This window comes from Gobius niger (assembly GCF_951799975.1).
Source record: "Gobius niger genome assembly, chromosome: 16".
Lineage (NCBI taxonomy): Eukaryota > Metazoa > Chordata > Actinopteri > Gobiiformes > Gobiidae > Gobius > Gobius niger.
Window position 1 is genome coordinate 6719410 of NC_136867.1, and position 19427 is coordinate 6738836.

Genomic DNA, 19427 nt, shown 5'->3' on the forward strand with positions numbered 1-19427 from the left:
GTCATTTTTTTGTCGCTTTTTTGTCATCTTTTTGTCAAATTTTTGTCATCTTTTTGTCAATTTTTTATCACATTTTTGTCATTTTTTGTCACATTTTGTCAAATTTTTGTCATATTTTTGTCATATTTTTGTCATATTTTTGTCATCTTTTTGTCACATTTTTATCATATTTTTGTCACATTTTTGTCACATTTTGTCAAATTTTTGTAATTTTTTTGTAATTTTTTCGTCCATTTTTTTTTATCACTTTTTGTCAAATTTTGTCATGCTTTGTCAAGTTTTCATAAAAATTTTGTCATTTTTTGTCACTTTTTTGTCATCTTTTTGTCAAATTTTTATCACATTTTTGTAATTTTTTTGTCACATTTTGTCAAATTTGTCATTTCTTTGTCATATTTTTGTCATCTTTTTGTCACATTTTTATCATATTTTTGGCACATTTTTGTCACATTTTGTCAATTTTTTGTAATTTTTTTGTCCAATTTTTAATCACATTTTTGTCACAGTATGTCATGCTTTTCGTCAATTTTTTATCAACTTTTTGTCATTTTTTTGTCACATTTTTTATTTATTTTTTCATATTTTTGTCACATTTTCGTATTTTTTTTGTCACATTTTGTCAAATTTTTGTCATTTTTTTGTCCATTTTTTGTCAATTTCTTGTGTCATTTTTGTGACATTTTTGCAGTTTTTTCATCAATTTTTCGTCACATTTTTATGTCAGTGTTTTCTCACTTTTTTTGTCCCATTTCCATCATTGTTTTCGTCTCAGTTTCGTTGCTATTTTCACAGCTTTTTTCCAGAAGCTTTTGGACTGGGGGTAAAGCCAAACTGGAGAAAACGTGCTCGGTTCAGGTGGGAGTTAATCACTCCTTTAACAAACCCACCTAAAACTGCAGCGGGAAAAAGGAAAGTATGTTGATGTTCACAACCCAGTGACTCATCCAAGCTGGACGTGGGACATGACAAAGCGACTGCGCCGTCCCCCCCCCCTTGCGCCGCTGCTAATCTCTGCCTCATCTGATCAGCTGTCAGGACTCACACCTGTCTCCCCCTGTGCCAACCATTCATCTCCGCTGTACCCCCCGTCACCATGCCAGAGCCTCCCCCCAGCACGGTGCATCCATCCTGGGGAAGATTCCACTCACTCCCCCCCCCTGCCTCCACTCCACCAGGTTGTGACGGCCCAAGCGCCTCTGGCACACTGAGGGTTAACAGTGCATCACAATGAGGCGCATTTGAATGAGAATTGCCTTCTAATCTTTGAGTTGACCAACCCGCCCTTCCATTATCTGGATTTCGCTTCCTTTCAGGCAGATATCCCGTCTCTCTGACTTAACAATCAATCATAATGAAATCACTATTTCACCCGCTGCAATTAGCAAATCTAAGTCTGCAATTAGTTTGGTAACATGATGTTCTTTTCTGAGAACAAAATCTCCATGCTTATTATGAACTGGGCAACACTGATTATTCATACAGCTGTACATTTCTACAAACATTCCCTGATTCTTGTAATAGATTAGCAGTGAAACGAAAATAAGAGGGGAAAAAAAAACTGTTCAGCCCTTATGGTTGTTCAAATATCTGCCTGTTGAGCCTGACGTTCCATAATTCTCATCCCACACGGCAAAAAGTATTTAACTAGATCAGTATAAACATCTCAATTTGAGCACAATAATCCAAATTTGTGTTGTTTTGACTAGTTAAGAAGTTCTAGGGCATTTGTCGTAGATTATTTCACTTGTTCTGAGATGTTTCTGACTCGTTTCGATACATTTTGTCCTTATTTCAGGTCATTTTCTTTGCCAATGGGGTAAGAAACTTGGTCTTATCTCATTGGCAATTTTACTTTCTTATTTCAAGCGAGATTTACCCTAGAACTGGTCTGAAATGTCCTCAAACAAGCAAAGCAAACTTGGTCCGATCAGGAAAAGTGTCTAAATGAGTGAAAACCGCTCAAAACAAGATACATTTCCTCAATTCAAGTCATTTAAGCCAATGCTTAATATTCACTTTTTGTAGTGCATTTATCCAAACACATTGCAAAAAAATAAAATAAATCTAAAGCCATACATTCAATGTGATGCGTTTCTACGTCTCAAGAAGATCAACTAAACTGTCATACAGTAAAACAAGTACATAAACTTAGCTACGATACCAAACATGCTCCAAATGCTAAGCTAAGACACAGTAGGGCTGTGCGATATGGGCTTAAAGTCATATCCCGATATATTTAGGTTGAATATTGATACATGATATATATCGTGATATGTTTTCTGCAAAGTGAGAGCTGTGACATTAGTTATGTCAAAGTCAAAAGGCAAATACGAGTAGTTTTATTGAAAACTCACTATAGAATGTAAACATAAACACTGTATTAAAGCTCCGTAAGGTGCACATTTCAATATTACAATGTCTTAAATAAAAATGAAATAAGTATGACAGCGCAAATTTATAATAATAATAATAATGCATCAGTTTTATATAGCGCTTTTCTGGACACTCAAAGACGCTTTACATTGCACTATTCATTCACTCCATACTTGGTGGTAGTAAGCTACTATTGTAGCCACAGCTGCCCTGGGGTAGACTGACGGAAGCGAGGCAACCAGTCTGCGCCATCGGCCCCTCCGACCACCACCAACCACTCACTCACTACATTCACTAGGCTTCCTGGTGTTACTAAACGGTCTCCCATCCAAGTACCGACCAGGCCCTTCCCTGCTGAGCTTCCAAGGTCTGACGGGATCGGGCATCGCAAAGGCGGTGTGACCATTTGAACAATATCGATATATGTGATATGGTCTAATTCCATATCTCATTTAAAAATGTATCGATATATCTTAAATATCGATGCATCGCCCGGCCCTAAGACACAGACAATGTTATTGTTTTCTATAGTTTATTAAATTTGGAAGAGTCAGCTCTGAGCACAGACTGTAAATTAGGAATGGACTTTATGCCATTATAGTCTCCTTCTTCCTGAAGCCATACGGAAATGGGGCAGGCTCCAGAAGCTGTTCGCTCTAATGGACTTTCCGTTGAAACTTTTTTGCATCTTTAACACTTGCAACATTGTTCTAATTCTTCCTTTCGCTATTTCTATTTTCCCTATTCTTAATTATGGGGTTGGCTTCAAAAGCTCAGCATGCATTAAACACTATAGTGGAAGCCACCCTCACTTAATTCATTCTTAATTTACAGTCTGTGGTTCTGAGGAACGCTTGTAGGGCTTGTATATAGTAAAAAAAAAAAACTCAACACAGGCATTGAATAGGCTTCAGCATTTTTTCTCACCCCCAAAAATGCTTCCACTCTATTCTACTCATGACTGAAATGTTACGCCCCGTGGCTTCAATAGACCGCTTCCTGTCCCCATTTAAAGTATAACCGTTAATATCGCTCCAAACCCGGCAGATCAGCCCCTCACGTTCACTTCTCTGGCGGCTGCTTTTCGTGCGCCCGAGCCCAGCGTATAGGCAGCATTCTTGCAGATTCTTTTGGCATATTTGCACAGACTTTCACTGGCGGCTGTGGAGAAACAGGCGTGCATGTACCACCGCCAAACATTTCTTAAAGACATTGATGGAATTTTAACGTTTCGAATCGGTTCACAGACGCGGCTTTCATTCAGCAGAAACGGAGCACTTAAAAAACACGCCGAACGGGGAATTCGATGTGTGTTTATAGAGCACGGTTCGGCAAGAGGAGGGATTTCGAGAGACTGTGATCCGAGGAAAGTGGAAGAAAATTGATTTGGCTTAACTTTGGCTGTTATTCACTTTGCACAGATTCCAATCAAAGCTGCTCTGGAGAAAGACCATGTAAAAGCGTCCAATTTAAAATCGACAATGCAATATAAATAATGTGAACATTAGCATTGGTCACGGGGCAATGCATCACGACGCAACAATCTCATTTAGCATGTGAAGAAACGAGAGTCTGAACCGGTACTGACTCTCTTTATACGGTCACACGGGGGTCATGTCCCAACATGCTATAACAAGTTATCCGAGTGCCGTAACTACCAGATCATTAGTCGTCGCTTTACGGGAAGCATGTAAACAACTAAATCCCCGCCACGGCACATTCCAGGGAGCACACGTACGTACGGTTATAAACTTTGGGAGACTCTTGCACTCATTTGAAACTACTACGCACCATGTCTTAACAGTTCTGCCGTGGTGGGATAGACAGACATTGTTTATTTTTTATTTTATTTATTTATTTAATAAATAAATAAAATAAAAATAACCCTAACCCTACTAACCCTAACCCTAACCCTAACCCTAACCCTAACCCTAACCCTACTAACCCTAACCCTAACCCTAACCCTAACCCTAACCCTAACATGTGTGAACAATAAACATGTAGCACACTACAACATTTATAGCCAAGGCTAATTTGCAATGTCCGTCCCTAGAAGGGCTTTTCAAATTCACACAGAAAGTACAAAAAATACATTTACAGTAACATTAATTAATTAATTCTGACATTACACAAAGGAAGTGCATTGAGTGCAGACTAAAAATGATTGCAGACTTGATCTCTTTTTAAAATACGCTTTAGTTCATTTTTAAAAGCCCCCAGATCTAAGTCCTGTTTCAGCTCAGAAGGCAAAGAGTTCCAAAGTTTAGCACCCTGGACGGTAAAAGCTGACTGTCCAAAGGTCTTTTTTTCTAACGGGTACTTTCACATTTCCATTAGCAGCTCCTCGTGTGATGGAGCCACTGATCGAAGTGGAACTATGAGCCGTCTGAGAAAAATCAGGGGCTGTGCAGACATGTGTACATTAATTTTAAGTTACAGAATTTAATAAAATTTTCAAAGTTAAGAAAGTTTAACCTCTGCAAGACTCCACAATGGTGCGTCCTGACAGATGTTTTGTCTAAAATTTGTAATGCTCTATTGTAAATCAGTCTTAAAGGCCTGACTGTTGTGGCTGTTGCCTGTGACCAAGAGGTTATGCAGTAACTGAGATGAGAGAAAATCATGGCATGCATAAACACACTTGCTGCATGTAATGGTAAACAGTTCCGTATGTATAAAATTGTATAAAATTGCTCTCTCAAAATAGCTCTAGTGAATGTCTCTTTAAGAACCTCTGAGCCTTTCCGACACGCCCCCTCCACACGCTGTCTGTGGCATCAGTGGGGAGGGGGTTCTGCTGAGGAGCAGTGGTCGGTTACTCGGCTGGTGACGAAAGCTCGGAGGCGTCTCCAGGAGGTGGGGGCGTTCCTAGGAGGACTCAGGCAAAACCTATCCCTAAAATGGCCGCCATCAGAGTTTTTACAGATTACTCAAAAATACCTGAATGTGCCAAGGCAACACTTCAGGCATGTTTTTAATGAGGGAATGACATAATAACATGATGTAAAGCTTGAAAAAGTCGATTTTGCATAATACCCCCCCTTTAATAGAAAGCTGTGATGAAGGCTGTCTTTCTTTTTACATTAAGCACATTCAATCAAAAAAACATAGTTAAAGGGACTATAGGGAGTTTAAAAATGTTAAAACTATGTATTTTCCTCCACCTACATGTTCCAGCCATGTCCGAATGTGTAGAATGAGCTCAGCCTTGTTCACCACAACTGCCTCTAAAATCCTGCACCGTCACTCAAAAAGGTGTCACTTCGGGTCCGAATTGCCGTCATGCACGAGCTTAATATAGAAGGTGCAGTTACACATATGGCCTGAGGTGGCAGTAGTGAGTATACAATGGCAAACTTGCATCCAGCCCCTTTAACATTTTGCCAACTTTAATACAATAGAGGTGAAGCCATACATCTGACCTCTACTGAGTGCGGCCAAGTTGTTTGTATATTTTTCTGCATGTGGGCCTCAGTGAAAAAAAGCTTGGACACCCCTGCTATAGATTATCAATTAAAGTATATCATGTTATACCACCTATTATGAAATCCATTTGCTGTCTGCGCTCCAAAAGAAAAAAAGAAAAGAAAAGGTGTCTGTGAACTTTTGGATCCAAAGAGCCTTAATCCCCCCTGAAATACTTAAGTCTTAGCTGTAAAGAATGGCAGCCCATTTTGATCAGTGCCTTTACAGTGAAAATGAGGGCTAAACCAACACTAAACAACCTTCAAATTAGGCCTGAACGAGGACTAAAACATGTCGTGCATCCCGGCAGAAAGCAAACCAGGAGGAGCACTCTGCATTTAGTTCACTGAGGGCTGACAGCTCGACTTAAACTAAAGGACGCCACATCGTCCTCATTGCTGCGATTGCCTTACGTTCCTTGATACATCCTCTCCCTCGCCCCCGCATTGTCCCGTGCTGTCGGGAAGCATCACGACCTCCATTACCAAACCGCTCACGGTGCATTCAAAGACCCAGAATAAGCTTGTTTTTTCTTTCCTTTTTGCGCGCCTTCCTGCCTTTGTGTTAGCCTGGCCTCTCCTGTGCCCTTTCAGCTGCACAGCGAGTCCGTAGACAAATATTTTTCACCCCGAGTTTAAGAAAATATTCCTGTCTACGCGAGAGGGAAGGAGCTTCAAAGACAAACGGAGCGAGCAGACTACTATCTCCACAAAGATTTCCTCTAGAGTGTTTGAAATACATCTCAGGCAACAGGTTGTAACTATAAATGGTAGGATGTTCCTCCCAGTCGAGCCGTTTGCTTTAGAAGGTTGTTATAAATAATAGCTTTAGGTTTTGGCAAGGCATAAAAGTTAGAGTTGGTTTAAGGTCTTTGGTCTACGATGGAAAACTCATGCCCAACTGACAGCTCACGCAAACACGTTCAAGAGCACCTGCCGTGTTTTATGACTGAAGACGCAAAGGAAAACCACACAGAAACACTCGAACCTATGACCTTCTCGTTTACCAGTTTCTGAGGCGATTTCAAAAGGGTGCCCTTTCCCTTTACTTAGCTTGGCCTCTCAGGCGAAAATAACGGGCTCATTTAGCTGCAGTGTTAAAGTGCATATGACACATTAGACACAGTTTTTACTCAAACATGGTTAACACGATTATATTTAAGATTTTGCTAAAAAAAAAATTGTACCCAGTTTTCTTCAGGTTTGTTTATACGTTTGTTAAGTGGTGACGTCACAGCTCTACTTCCGGGTTCGCAGATGTGCGAGAAACTACAAAAAACTCTTTAATACCACAATCAATATTTCTGAAACTCAACAGAGAGTTACTGAACATACTTATTTATCAGGCCCAGTAGCCAAAAATGCTGTATCTACTGCTATAAAAGTAATATTTACCAAAATCGGTACATCCAGGTTAGCGGAGAAAAATGCTAACAGTGCAGCAGCTACGCTAAGTACTACGCGAAGTACTGACTAAATAGTAAATATTTTCTTTAGCAGTAGGTGAGGCATTTTTGGCTAATGAGACTGAGAAATAAGTAGGTTCAGTAACTCTCCGTTGAGTTTCAGAAATATTGATGGTTGTTTTTAAGAGTTTTTTATGTTCTTTTTCTTTCATATTTGCCGGTTTGCTAGCACCCGGAAGCGGAAGTTGTGACGTCACACTTAACAAACGTACGGTTTCACTTCCTTATTGGACACTGACAGGAAGTGACATAGAACAAGGCAAACAATTTTAAACAGTTGCTGACCATGTTCAGGGGGAAATGGGAAATGAATGAGTCAAACTGCTGTGGAACGTTACCTTCCTGTCAGCAGCTTAAAAACTAATAAAAATAACTTTCCTGCCCAACATTTCATATTTAAAATTGCTGCTTCACTGAAATCAAATGATAATTTTGCAACTGATGTTATCCATCTAAATAAGTCATATTTTCAAAAATATTAAAACCTGTCATATGCAGTATAAATGGATTCAGGAAGCTAGCCATGTGACGTTTAGCAAAAAACATTTTCGGAAATACAATCAGCATTTGGGTGCACAGCTTGAAGTATTTCACCAGGCGACTGATAAACAGCTGTAATTGGTCAGATAAGAATGACTTGATTAGAAAAGTTCAGAATCTGCCTAGAGAGCCAGACAAGCTATTAAAAGCTAGCAAGATAAGCGTTACATTGATAAAGCATGTAAGGTTGAGTGCCTATGCCCAAAAGCATTCACCACTTACTGTATTGTCCATATTTTTTAAACATTTCGATGCAACTGGATTGAATTGCCAATAAATGCGTTACGTCACAACAGCAAAGAGATTGTTACAAAATGCTAGTACATACTGGGAAAAAAACATGCTAGCACTACCAAACAAGTTCCTAATGTTCAGCTAGCTAAACAGATCATTCTATTTTACAGCAATAGGGACCTACACATCAGCCTAACAACACGCAAACGTCCACAGTAGATCTCGGGCGATATCTTTTGAGCGCGGTCACCTCTGACCCGGGCAGCGACAGGAGTCCGGCCCGACGCCAGTAGCAAATACCAGCGGTAATGGTGCGCCTATGTGTGCGTCCCCTCGGTAATAATCACCCGGATTAGAGTGGAGCCAAACCCCCGCAGGGTCCCCTCGCCACCCCCCTCCCCCGACATCCCCCCGCCATTAAATCCAATGTACTGTAGGAAGTTTGGAGTTGTCCAGTAAAACGAGCAAATGTGCACGGAATGTTTTTGGCTAACTTCCTGTTAGCCAGTGTAGGCAAACAGCTAGTCCCTGTCCACATATTTAAACATATAATAAAAAATAAAATAAAGAAAGAGAACGACTAACTAAAGTAGGGCTGAAACGACTAATCGATTAATCGAAGGCTAATCGATTATTGAAATAGCCGACAACTATTTTAGTAATCGGTTAATCGTTTTCTGGTTCACACAGACTCAAATAGAGCAAAACTGACATGAAAAATGTAGTATTTTTGATGAAAACCTACTTTGTTTTTATAGTTAGGGTCTGTAGTGTGGCTTCATGAAAACTGCCTTCAGCTGAATTCTAAAAAGACTGAGACTTTGATTATTGCTCCAGAGCAGAAAATCCCCTCGATTGTAAACCACCTTGGTTCCCTGGGCTCCTCGGTTCAGTCGAGCATCAGAAATCTTGGTGTTTGGTTTGACCAGTCTTTGTCTCTTGACAGTCACTCGAGGCACCTGGTGAAAAACTGTTTCTTCCATTTGAGAAACATTGCCAAGTTGAGACCAATTTTATCCAACTCTGATCTAGAACTGTTGATTCATGCTTTTATCTCGTCTCGTTTAGATTATTGTAACTCCCTTTTTACTTGTTTTAACAAACCTGCTTTGAATCGTCTTTAAATGGTTCAAAATGCTGCAGCGCGGCTTTTAACAGGAACTAGCAGACGGTCGCACATCACTCCCATTTTATCCTCGTTGCATTGGCTCCCCGTCAAATTTCGAATTGAATTTAAAATTTTAGTTTTGACTTTCAGAGCGCTGCATGGCCAGGCTCCCAGATATGTATCTGACCTGCTGTGCCCTTACTCCTCGGGTCGCACCCTTAGGTCCTCGAGCCAGAACCTCCTCACTGTCCCAAGAACCCACTTTAAAACCAGAGGTGATCTGTCCTTTGAAGCCGTTGCTCCGAAATTGTGGAATGACCTTCCTTTGTCGCTGCGTACAGCCGACTCTGTTGATTCCTTCAAAAAGCAGCTGAAGACGCTGCTTTTCAGACGAGCTTTTAGTTGACAATGCTGTGATTGTTCCTATGTAAATTATGTAATGTTTTTTGTGATTCTCTGTGAAACACTTTGTGATTTTATCTGTGAGAGGTGCTATATAAATAAAGTTTCTTCTTCTTCTAGTGTTCTGCACATCATAATTTCATGAATAGAGCCTCCAACAAACATTTCCCTTTGTTTACTCCATCAACACATCCTCAAGCAGCGCCGCTTTATGCGTAAAAAATAACATTTTCCTACACCATTCACAGATTAATCGCTTAATCGTAAAAATAATCAATTCATCGATTACAAAATAATCGTTAGCTGCAGCCCTAAACTGAAGCCTATGGTTTATCCAAGAAAATGTGTTCAGATGTGGCGCTGTTTAAGCATCTGCTAGCGTCACATTAAAATTAGCCTTTAGCTTCAACACTGCGTCATCCAATAATAATAATATGGAGATTTATTGCGCAGCCCTGTTGTGAATGACTTTTGCTCAAAAATTATCCAACAATTTAACAAAAGTTTGACATTTAAAAAGTAGGCTCACCTTCTTCTGTAATCATTCTGAGGACCCTTAGCTAAGTGGTCGTGTACGCCCCAGAGTCCCTGTACGTCTGGTGGTAAAACACAAATTTAGAGATAATAACCCAGTCGAGATACGAACTTTTAGACAACCTTTCGTACAATAGTTTTACTGGGAGAAAAATCTGCCCTGAATGAAAAAACATAGGACCATTGCAGCCAGGGCCAGTTAGCAATTACGGACAATATATTCTGCCTGATTAAAAGTCCATCAAAAGATTAGTCATGATAATGTCCAAACCTGGAAAGACTAATATGACTGAAATCCATAAAAAAGGCCAACACTCCAGAGCTCCAGGCTGGAAGAGCTGGAAAAATGAAGGGGGAAAAAAACAGACAACAAAGAACAAGCAAGGAATAGATCAAGTATGAACCAACACTGATGGCTATATCGATATTACGAAGTTGACAAATGACGTCTTTCTTCTTTGGTAATGTCACCATCCTCATAAATAACGTTTCTGCGCCGTCCCAAAGCCGTCCAGGCACCGCCATGGGAACTCACACATACCCCCAAAACCATTTCTCTCCCCCCCCCCAAAAGCCCCCACACTGTCCTATTGATCCGCCATAGCCCGAATGAAAAATATTGAGCAAGCGGAGGCCGTACACAGACACATAAGCCATCGGACGAGCGTAGCCTTTAACCACAGGGGCGCAGTCAAACGGAAGTTGATACGCCCGTCGATAAGTCTGAGAGATGCGGCGTGCTGGAAAACGACATGGAGGGAGGGAACGCTAAAAATCGGGTTAATAACAATGTCTGCAGACCGGGAAACAATCTGGGGGATGTTGACTAAAAGCAAATGAAAAAACAACAAGAACAGCTGCTACTTTCACACAAAATAATAGGTGTTGAATAGGGATGCAACTAACGATTATTTTGTCATCGATTAATCTGTCGAATATGTTTACGATTAATCGATTAATCGCTTGGCTGTGAATGGTGTAGGAATATTGGATTTAAAAAAAAAAGAAATCACATAAAGCTAAAGTGCCGCCGCTTGAGGACGTGTTGGTGGAGGAAACTTAAAGTAAATGTTTGTTGGAGGCTCTTGGCGCTGATTCTGCTTCTGATTGGATGAGACACAGACGGATATTCATGAAATTTACAATATACAAAACACTACAGGCCCTTACTATGAAAACAAAGTAGGTTTTCATCAAAAATACTACATTTTCATGTCAGTTTTGCTCTATTTGAGTCTGTGTGAACCAGAAAACGATTAATCGATGACTAAAATAGTTGTCGAATATTTCAATGATCGATTAGTCGTTTCAGCCCTAGTGTTGGAAGACGTATGGGGCAGGGCTGGGCGATATATCGATATATATTTTTAAATGAGATATGGAATTAGACCATATCGCATATATCGGGATATTTCAAATTCAGAAAAGCTATTAAGCTAGCAAAAAGAAACAGCTAATCTCAAGCCGATTTTAAAAAGTTTATCTAAAACTGAGCACTTTATTTTGTTATCCCTTTATATAGAAATGCTGCCTTCAGAAAAAGACTGCCCTATTTTATTTTCTAGGCTATTTTTACATGTGCACTTTACGTAGCTTTGTTGTACGATATACACTACATTTTATAGTGAGTTTTCAATAAAACTCGTATTTGGCTTCGACTTTGACTGAACATTTCATTTCTCACTGCTCTCACTTTGCGGAAAAAATATCGGGATGTATATCGCAAAACGATATTTAACCAAAATATATCGGGATATGACTTTTAGACATATTGCCCAGCCCTAGTATGGGGGATTTGGCAACACATCTCAGATAAGTCGGGCAACAAATTGAATTAACCTCTTACCACCCGCCTGAACCAAATGCATTCTGTCCGCTTTGGCCACTATATAGGTCGGTGTAACACCTCATTTGAAAGCTAAGACCCACAAAACTGATCTTTCTCCTTGCGTTGTCGCTGTGTTGTCACCTTTTTTTTTTTTTTTTTTGAATTTTTTTGTCACATTTTTGTTGAATTTTTGTCACTTTTTTGTTGAATTTTTTCAATTTTTTGTTGAATTTTTGTCACTTTTTGGTTACATTTTTGTCACATTTTTGTTGAATTTTTGTCACATTTTTGTTGCGTTTACATCCTTGTTTTCTTATTTTTTTGTGGCTGTTTCTGGTGCTTTTTTCCCCAAGAAGCTTTTTTGATTAGGGCAAAGCCGAACTGGAGAAAATGGGATCCGTTCAGGTGGGAGTTAAGATGTTAAAGCCACACGGCGGAAAATTGCCGGTTGGACACACAAGAGCAACAGTTATCAACATAAAGCGTTCGGAAAAAGACAAACAGTATTTAAAGCTTAAGTTTGTATGTTTGATAAACACATCAGTATTCTGCTTGTGTCCTGCTCCCAGCAAAGCAACAAACTGGATCAGAGGAGAGTTGTCGTTTTTTTGGGAGGGGCATTTTTGTGACTAATATAAAACACCTGTACTGAACCAAAGACATGCATTTGTAATCCACTTATTGGGTGCAATGTTCTGTAGTGTGGCTTTAAAGAAGGACATTGATTGGAGGAGCGTTACATGGGGCGGGCAGTAAGCAAGTCATCTGTGTAAAAGGAGTAGCCGCTAAAGGCTCTCAGAAGGAAACGACATCTGGCTTTCAAATCAATACATGTGATCAATACAAAGCAAAAGAGAAGAAAGATTAATGCTAGTTTAAAAAGTCACGGGTTTCACCAGCAAAAATGAATTCAAGAAGAAAAGAGACAGGGTTAGGGTTGGGGTTCATCTTCAAAATATTGCTTCCTTCATCCAAGAGTCAAGTAGACGATTCAAAGTACGCAAGACGACACACATCGCAAGTCCAGAAGCATGTTCAGAACACGACCTCGTCTCTTATTCAACAGCCTTTAAGGAGTGATAGTATTGAGAAGAAGCGGGGGAAAAAAAAAAAAGAGTCAAGACTTCGGACTCAAATAGATAGCGAAGCGTTATCCATTAACAGCCTGTGCACTTCAGTCTGCAGCGGCTATTGTGTCATGTTTGATCAGATCTACTACGGCTCCGGCAACTGTATAGCTCAGCCGGGCGCATGAAAGATTTATCGCACTTGAAGGGCAATATTTGCAGCCTGCATGAAGGGGTCGGAGGAAAAAAAAAAAAACTGCAAGACTATCCAGACAAGGCTTACCCCGTTTTCCTATTCACAATTTTAGCACATTAGATTGAATACGGGACTAAAGAATTGCTTTTCTATACCCACAGGAAATGAAAAAAAAACAACAACGTATGGGTACTTCGCAACTCGCGGAGATGTTGCTCGAAACTATTTCTCATTGAAGTAACAAAAGCAACACTGAATACAAGATTAAATCGGGATTATGTAAAGAAAATGGTTCAGCTTTGTTTATTTCAAGGCAATTTCGGTGAACGAAAGACCAGAGACCAGAAAACGATGCCACAAAGACTGCCGATTTAAAGCCACACCGCGGAGGATTTTCACTTATAAATAAAATTGAAACACTAGCATTTATTTTATGATAGATCATTTCATCATTGGAAAAAACACCTCATAAATGAACAAACAAACATGTGTTTTCGCTGTGAGCGGCTCAGCTCCCCCAAAGACATGACTGTAACTTTACCAGGAGTGGGTTCGTCTCCAGCTCGTCTCCATGGAGATGTGACTAGAGTCGGTAGAATTTGAGATTAAAATAGGCTAGATCCTCATCCAAAACCATCCTTTGATTATTCTCTGCAGTTAGAGCTTTTTATGTATTGGGCTGGTCAATAGGAGCATGTTGTGCAACAGTATAGTCCAAAATGTTACGCAGTGTGCCTTTAAGTAGTTGCTAATCACAATGAATTGCAATTTGAATGGTTTCATTTAGCAAAATCGCTGCAACTGCAATTACTGAGGCGGCACAATATTCTTTGCAAGCCACAGCATGAGCTTTTGTCCATCACTTCACAAACTCTTCCAGATGTGGCACCCGTATTTGCATCACAACATTGCCCACTAAGAATTTACGATCAGCCCTTTATCCATAATGAGCAAAAGCACCGTCGAACCTACAACATGGCTTATTCAACTCTTTCTCCCTCTGTGTTAAAATTGAAGATTTTCTGAAAGGAACGCCTTAGGCCCGGAGGCTCGATCCGACAGGACATTTCTGGGTGAAAGGGTGCGAAAGTGAATGAAGGGGCATTGATCCTCACAGCCTGAACTCTCCAGACTGCTCATTGAAGGCTTTATTTACAATCTCAACACTCAAAATGAATCAAATCCACCCAGTCCGGCGTGTGCAAGAGGCGGTTCTCCGCATGAGCTGAACTTTATGTGTCCACACGGCGGCCAAACAAAAAGCACCACTGCTCCAATGTCCTTCTCCAACTCCTTCTGCTGATGTGAAACAAGCCGCAGACTAGGGCAGCACGATATTGAAGTGACTTGCGATATGCGATACTGCTGTGCGATATCGCGATAACGACATTATTGCGATATAGGGCTGAAACGACTAATCGATTAATCGACGACTAATCGATCATTGAAACAGTCGACAACTGTTTTAGTAATCGATTAGTCGTTTTCTGGTTCACACAGACTCAAATCGAGCAAAACTGACATGAAAATGCAGTATTTTTGACGAAAACCTACTTTGTTTTTCATAGTAAGGGTCTGTAGGGTTTTGTATATTGTAAATTTCATAAATATCCGTCTGTGTCTCATCCAATCAGAAGCAGAATTAGCGACAAGAGCCTCCAACAAACATTTACTTTAAGTTTCCTCCATCAACACGTCCTCAAGCGGTGCCACTTTAGCTTTATGTGATTTTTTTTTTTTTTTAATCCAATTTTCCTACACCATTCACAGCCAAGCGATTAATCGATTAATCGTAAAAATATTCGATAGATTAATCGATGACAAAATAATCGTTAGTTGCGGCCCTATTGCGATATTTCACTAAACACGATTTTTTTCAGCAAATTGTGTCAAAAGAAGACTTAAAAAACACCCAATCAGGACCAAAACAAGGGTAGAATTGAACAAAGCTAGTAAATGTTCGACTAAAACTGAACTTCTACACATGACTTCAATGCAAGAGTTTGAGTTTGCAAAAAAAAAAAAAAAGGGTCGATCTTAGTCAGATGAAGGCTACGGTGATGTTGCGACATATCGTGGCTTCTCGCGATACGGATATCGAATCAGCCAATATCGCGATACGATATTTTTCGCGATATATTGCGCAGCCCTACAGCAGACGATTAATTATTTAGACATTGCCATGATTTAGGACTTTTTTATGAAGAGTCCTGCACTGGCACTGAAGGGCTGTTGCCTCTTGTGAAACAGGGAGGACCAGATTTCCACCTGTGATTAAAAACAACTGTCAACAACAACATTGCAAGAGAGACGTGCAAGTCTCCAGGCAGAATGTTTAACAAGCCTTCCTGTTGACATCCCAAGTTTCCACCTGGTATAGCCCGGATTCCTCAAACTTGGGTTCGTCACTGATCCAACATCGGTCCACCTGACCAACCTCAAACACCCGGCGTCCTCTCCACGGCACCGTCCTCCAAAAAAACGCATGCCCCCCTCTGCCCGCACAACTCACCTCGGGCTCTGGCTCTTGCTCTCCTTCTTGTTGAGCACGCCGGGCACGCAGTTGGTCAGCTCGGTCCAGTCGGCGTGCAGCCCGCAGCTCCAGCCCGTGGAAAAACGCGAGAACAACCAGGTCTCCTTGCGGTTCGGCCGGTAGCACGTACACTTCTTCTGGCCCGGCCGGCAGTCGCACGGCACCTCCAGGCGCACGTTCTGGACCAGGTGCCTCCCGAACGTGGTGCCCCCGGTCTTCTGGATGTGCAGGAACACGATCACGTCCTCCCCCTTGATCTGGAAGTCGATCGTCCGCTCCAGGTCGCGCACGGGGAAGTAGTATTTCTTGACGTAGTGGGGGTCCGGGGTGGGGAAGATGTCCACCTCTTCCCCCTCCGCGAAGTAGCCGTGCGGGGAGCCGAAGCTGATCACCCCCGGGGCCACGTACTGGTATAAAATCAGCATGAAGCAAACCGATCCGACCACGACCAGTAGGAATTTGCTGCTCCTCTCGACCATGGTCCTTGCTTGCCCGCGGTGCGCGCTACCATTTCCCGGTGAAGCCGACGAAGGGCAGTGGTGGCTGCGGGGCGAGGGGTTCCGACATGCTCGCTGCTGCCTCGCGTCTTCTCCTCCTTCTCCTTCTTCCCAACCACCGGCGGGGACGGCTTGGATTCGGCGACGGGGGATCACAGGCGCCACGGTAGTAGTAGAAGTTGGCTCATGGCGCACGAAGACGCTCCAAAAAAAGAGAGAGAAAGAAAGAAAGAAAGAAGGAGGACAAACAAGCGGGAAGTTGGTTCTAAAAGAGCTCCCTCGGAATCGATCCTGCGCGGACTTTACGCACACGACGGGCACGGGCGCACCGCATCACCATGGAGTTTTGGGGCTGTGTGTGTACCCAAGATGCAGCGCGACTCGTACCTTTTCAACAGGGCTCGCTCTCTCTCTCTCTCTCTCTCTCTCTCTCTCTCTCTCTCTCTCTCTCTCTCTCTCTCTCTCTCTCTCTCTCTCTCTCTCTCTCTCCCCAAACCAAACCAGCGAAAGCAAAAGTCGGTTTAATCCTTTGGTTGACGCGCGACGCCCGCCGCTTTTCGCCCTCAGCCAATGGAGAAGCGGGATTAAAGACGAGCCCACTCTGATTGGCTTGCTGGGATTTTGGTTGGTGGAATTTCTGTCGAGCGATTGAACAACATAAAAATGGATCAAATAAATGAATTAAAGCAGACGATTGGAGAAGAAGGGGAAAAAAAAACACGACCCATGCGTGCGTTAAAGGTGCATTCTGCAACTTTTCATGCGGGGGGAAAAAAAAGTCTAGATTTGTAGATTTCTAGATCACAGACCTCATCCAAATTTACCGCCCCCCACGCGCTTTGAGGTCTGAGGGCCAGCTCCAGCTCGTGGTTCCGAAGACAAACCGTAAAACCTCTGCCCCTCCACATCCGTACGGCCCCCACCGCGGAGTGTTTTAAATCTTGTCTTAAGACTCACTTTTATTCTCTGGCTTTTAGCACCGCGTAAGTTGTGTGGTCCCCTGTGTCTTTTATTTATTTATTTTATTGAGTTTTATTCTTATTTATAGTTTTTAATGTGTTTTTATTCATGTTTATTGTTTTACACTCATATAGCGGTAGAGCTCATTTGTATTGTTTTGATTTGATTGATTTTGTTGCATGTGCAGCACTTTGGAAACGTTTTGTTGTTTAAATGTGCTATATAAATAAAGTGGATTGGATTTGACCTCGCAGTGACCCAGTGGCTGTATGAGCGGTTGTTATGACGCCTTTGTTTACATCACGGTGGTCTCAACAACGCTCCAGGATCAGGTGTGGATTTTCCGGTGAAAACCTTCCTCTGGAGACCCCTGTGATGGAAAGTAAAGGCGCCGTGCAGTCACACAGCCACTGGGTCACTACAAGGACAAATGCACACTTATAGCTATAATAATAATAATAATAATAATAATAATAATAATAATGCATCGGTTTTATATAGCGCTTTTCTGGACACTCAAAGACGCTTTACATTGCACTATTCGTTCACTCCATACTCGGTGGTGGTAAGCTACTATTGTAGCCACAGCTGCCCTGGGGTAGACTGACGGAAGCGAGGCGACCAGTCTGCGCCATCGGCCCCTCCGACCACCACCAACCGCTCACTCACGCATTACATTCGCTAGGCTTCCTGGTGTTACTAAACGGTCTCCCATCCAAGTACCGACCAGGCCCTTCCCTGCTTAGCTTCCAAGGTCTGACGGGATTGGGCAGAGCAAAGGCGGTCTGGCTAAGAGCTTCCGCACGTGAAAAGTTTCTTAAAAGTTGCACCTTTAATCGTTTTTTAAAATAGTAAATAGTCTTGTTTACATTCTGGTGACAGCTTCGCGCAATCAAACCGTGAAAGTCGTATGTCGAGTGTGTAAAATCTGTCAGCTGTTGCCTGAATGCGAGACGTGAACGTGGCGGACTAATGCTAACACCGTGCTAATTTAGCCTCTGACTTCCTGGTTTGCGCTGGAGGGAAATGCGTTATATTTAGACGCGTAACAGCCCTTTATATATGTTGCAATTACAATGTAGATCTATGGTGCTAAGTTTATAAGTTTACTGTACTGCGAGGAAATAATTTGAATATTGCTCCTCAATGATAAGAAAAAATACACATAGCATTGAGTTAAATGTTAAATACACACTACATTTAACACAATAGCATCCAGTGGCTGTGTGACTGCACGGCGCCTTTACTTTCCATCACAGGGGTCTCCAGAGGAAGGTTTTCACCGGAAAATCCACGACTGATCCTGGAGCGTCGTTGAGACCACCGTGATGTAAATAAAGGCGTCATAACAACCGCTCACGCAGCCACTGGGTCACTGCAAGGTCAAATACGCACAAATCGAAACTTTTTTTTCCCGCATGAAAAGTTGCAGAATGCACCTTTAATGCACACATGGGTTGTTGTTGTTTTTTACATTGCTGCACAGCTGTTTTGCCTCTGGACTTCCATATTGTGGGAGGTTGTTGTTTGCTTATTAGTCCACATTGACGTATTGTTTTATATGATGATTGTTTATAACTAACATTGTTTTATTTGGTGTATGCAACAGGCTCAGGCTTATAATGCAAAAAATATAGGCCTAAATAGATAAATAATTAAGTTGTAAATATTTCCCATAAAATAAAATAAAAAGCCTATGAGTGTAAACATATTTTTTTTATATAAAAGTGTGTCTCTTAGTCGGAATTCTTGTTCAAGGTTAACAATTTGCTGATCGTGAAGCCCTCCCAACCCACCTACAACATCTGCCCGTCATCCGCAAGATCAACGCTCCTTCTGACGCTTTTCGCTGCAGTGCGCGTTTCTGCCGCTAGTGGCCGTGGTCCCGCGCGCTCTCCCCGCAGCCAAACTGAAATGTCAGCCTTATTAATGTGCTTCCCAGGGTAATTGCCGACAAGCATGTTTTGACTGATCACATTCGCGAGTGGAAGCGAAGCAACGACGTGCTCACGTAAGAATAGCACACCACTGACGCAGTGCTTTACGCAAGGCACTTTGGAAGAGGGTATTTCCCCCCATTTAGATCATTTGTATAAGGAATGAGTTACATTTATCTGAGTTAGGCGCCTTTATTACAGTGTTGTTGCCCAGGTGCGGGAGGAGGAATAAAATGAAACAATTCGTTTTATTTTTTAATTGTTTTTGCAAAATCGTTTAAAAAACAG

The 19427-nt window shown here is 41.7% G+C and overlaps 1 protein-coding gene across 1 annotated transcript in view; it reads right to left on the minus strand.

The window, feature by feature from the left end:
• The window catches only part of hs6st1a (heparan sulfate 6-O-sulfotransferase 1a), a 140574-nt gene extending 124117 nt beyond the window's left edge, over positions 1-16457 (minus strand). Inside the window, exon 1 of the mRNA XM_079573863.1 lies at positions 15725-16457. Coding sequence (XP_079429989.1) covers positions 15725-16224 — 500 coding nt within the window. The 5' untranslated portion in view covers positions 16225-16457. The remainder of the gene's footprint in view (positions 1-15724) is intronic.
• Between the last annotated feature and the right edge of the window lie 2970 nt (positions 16458-19427).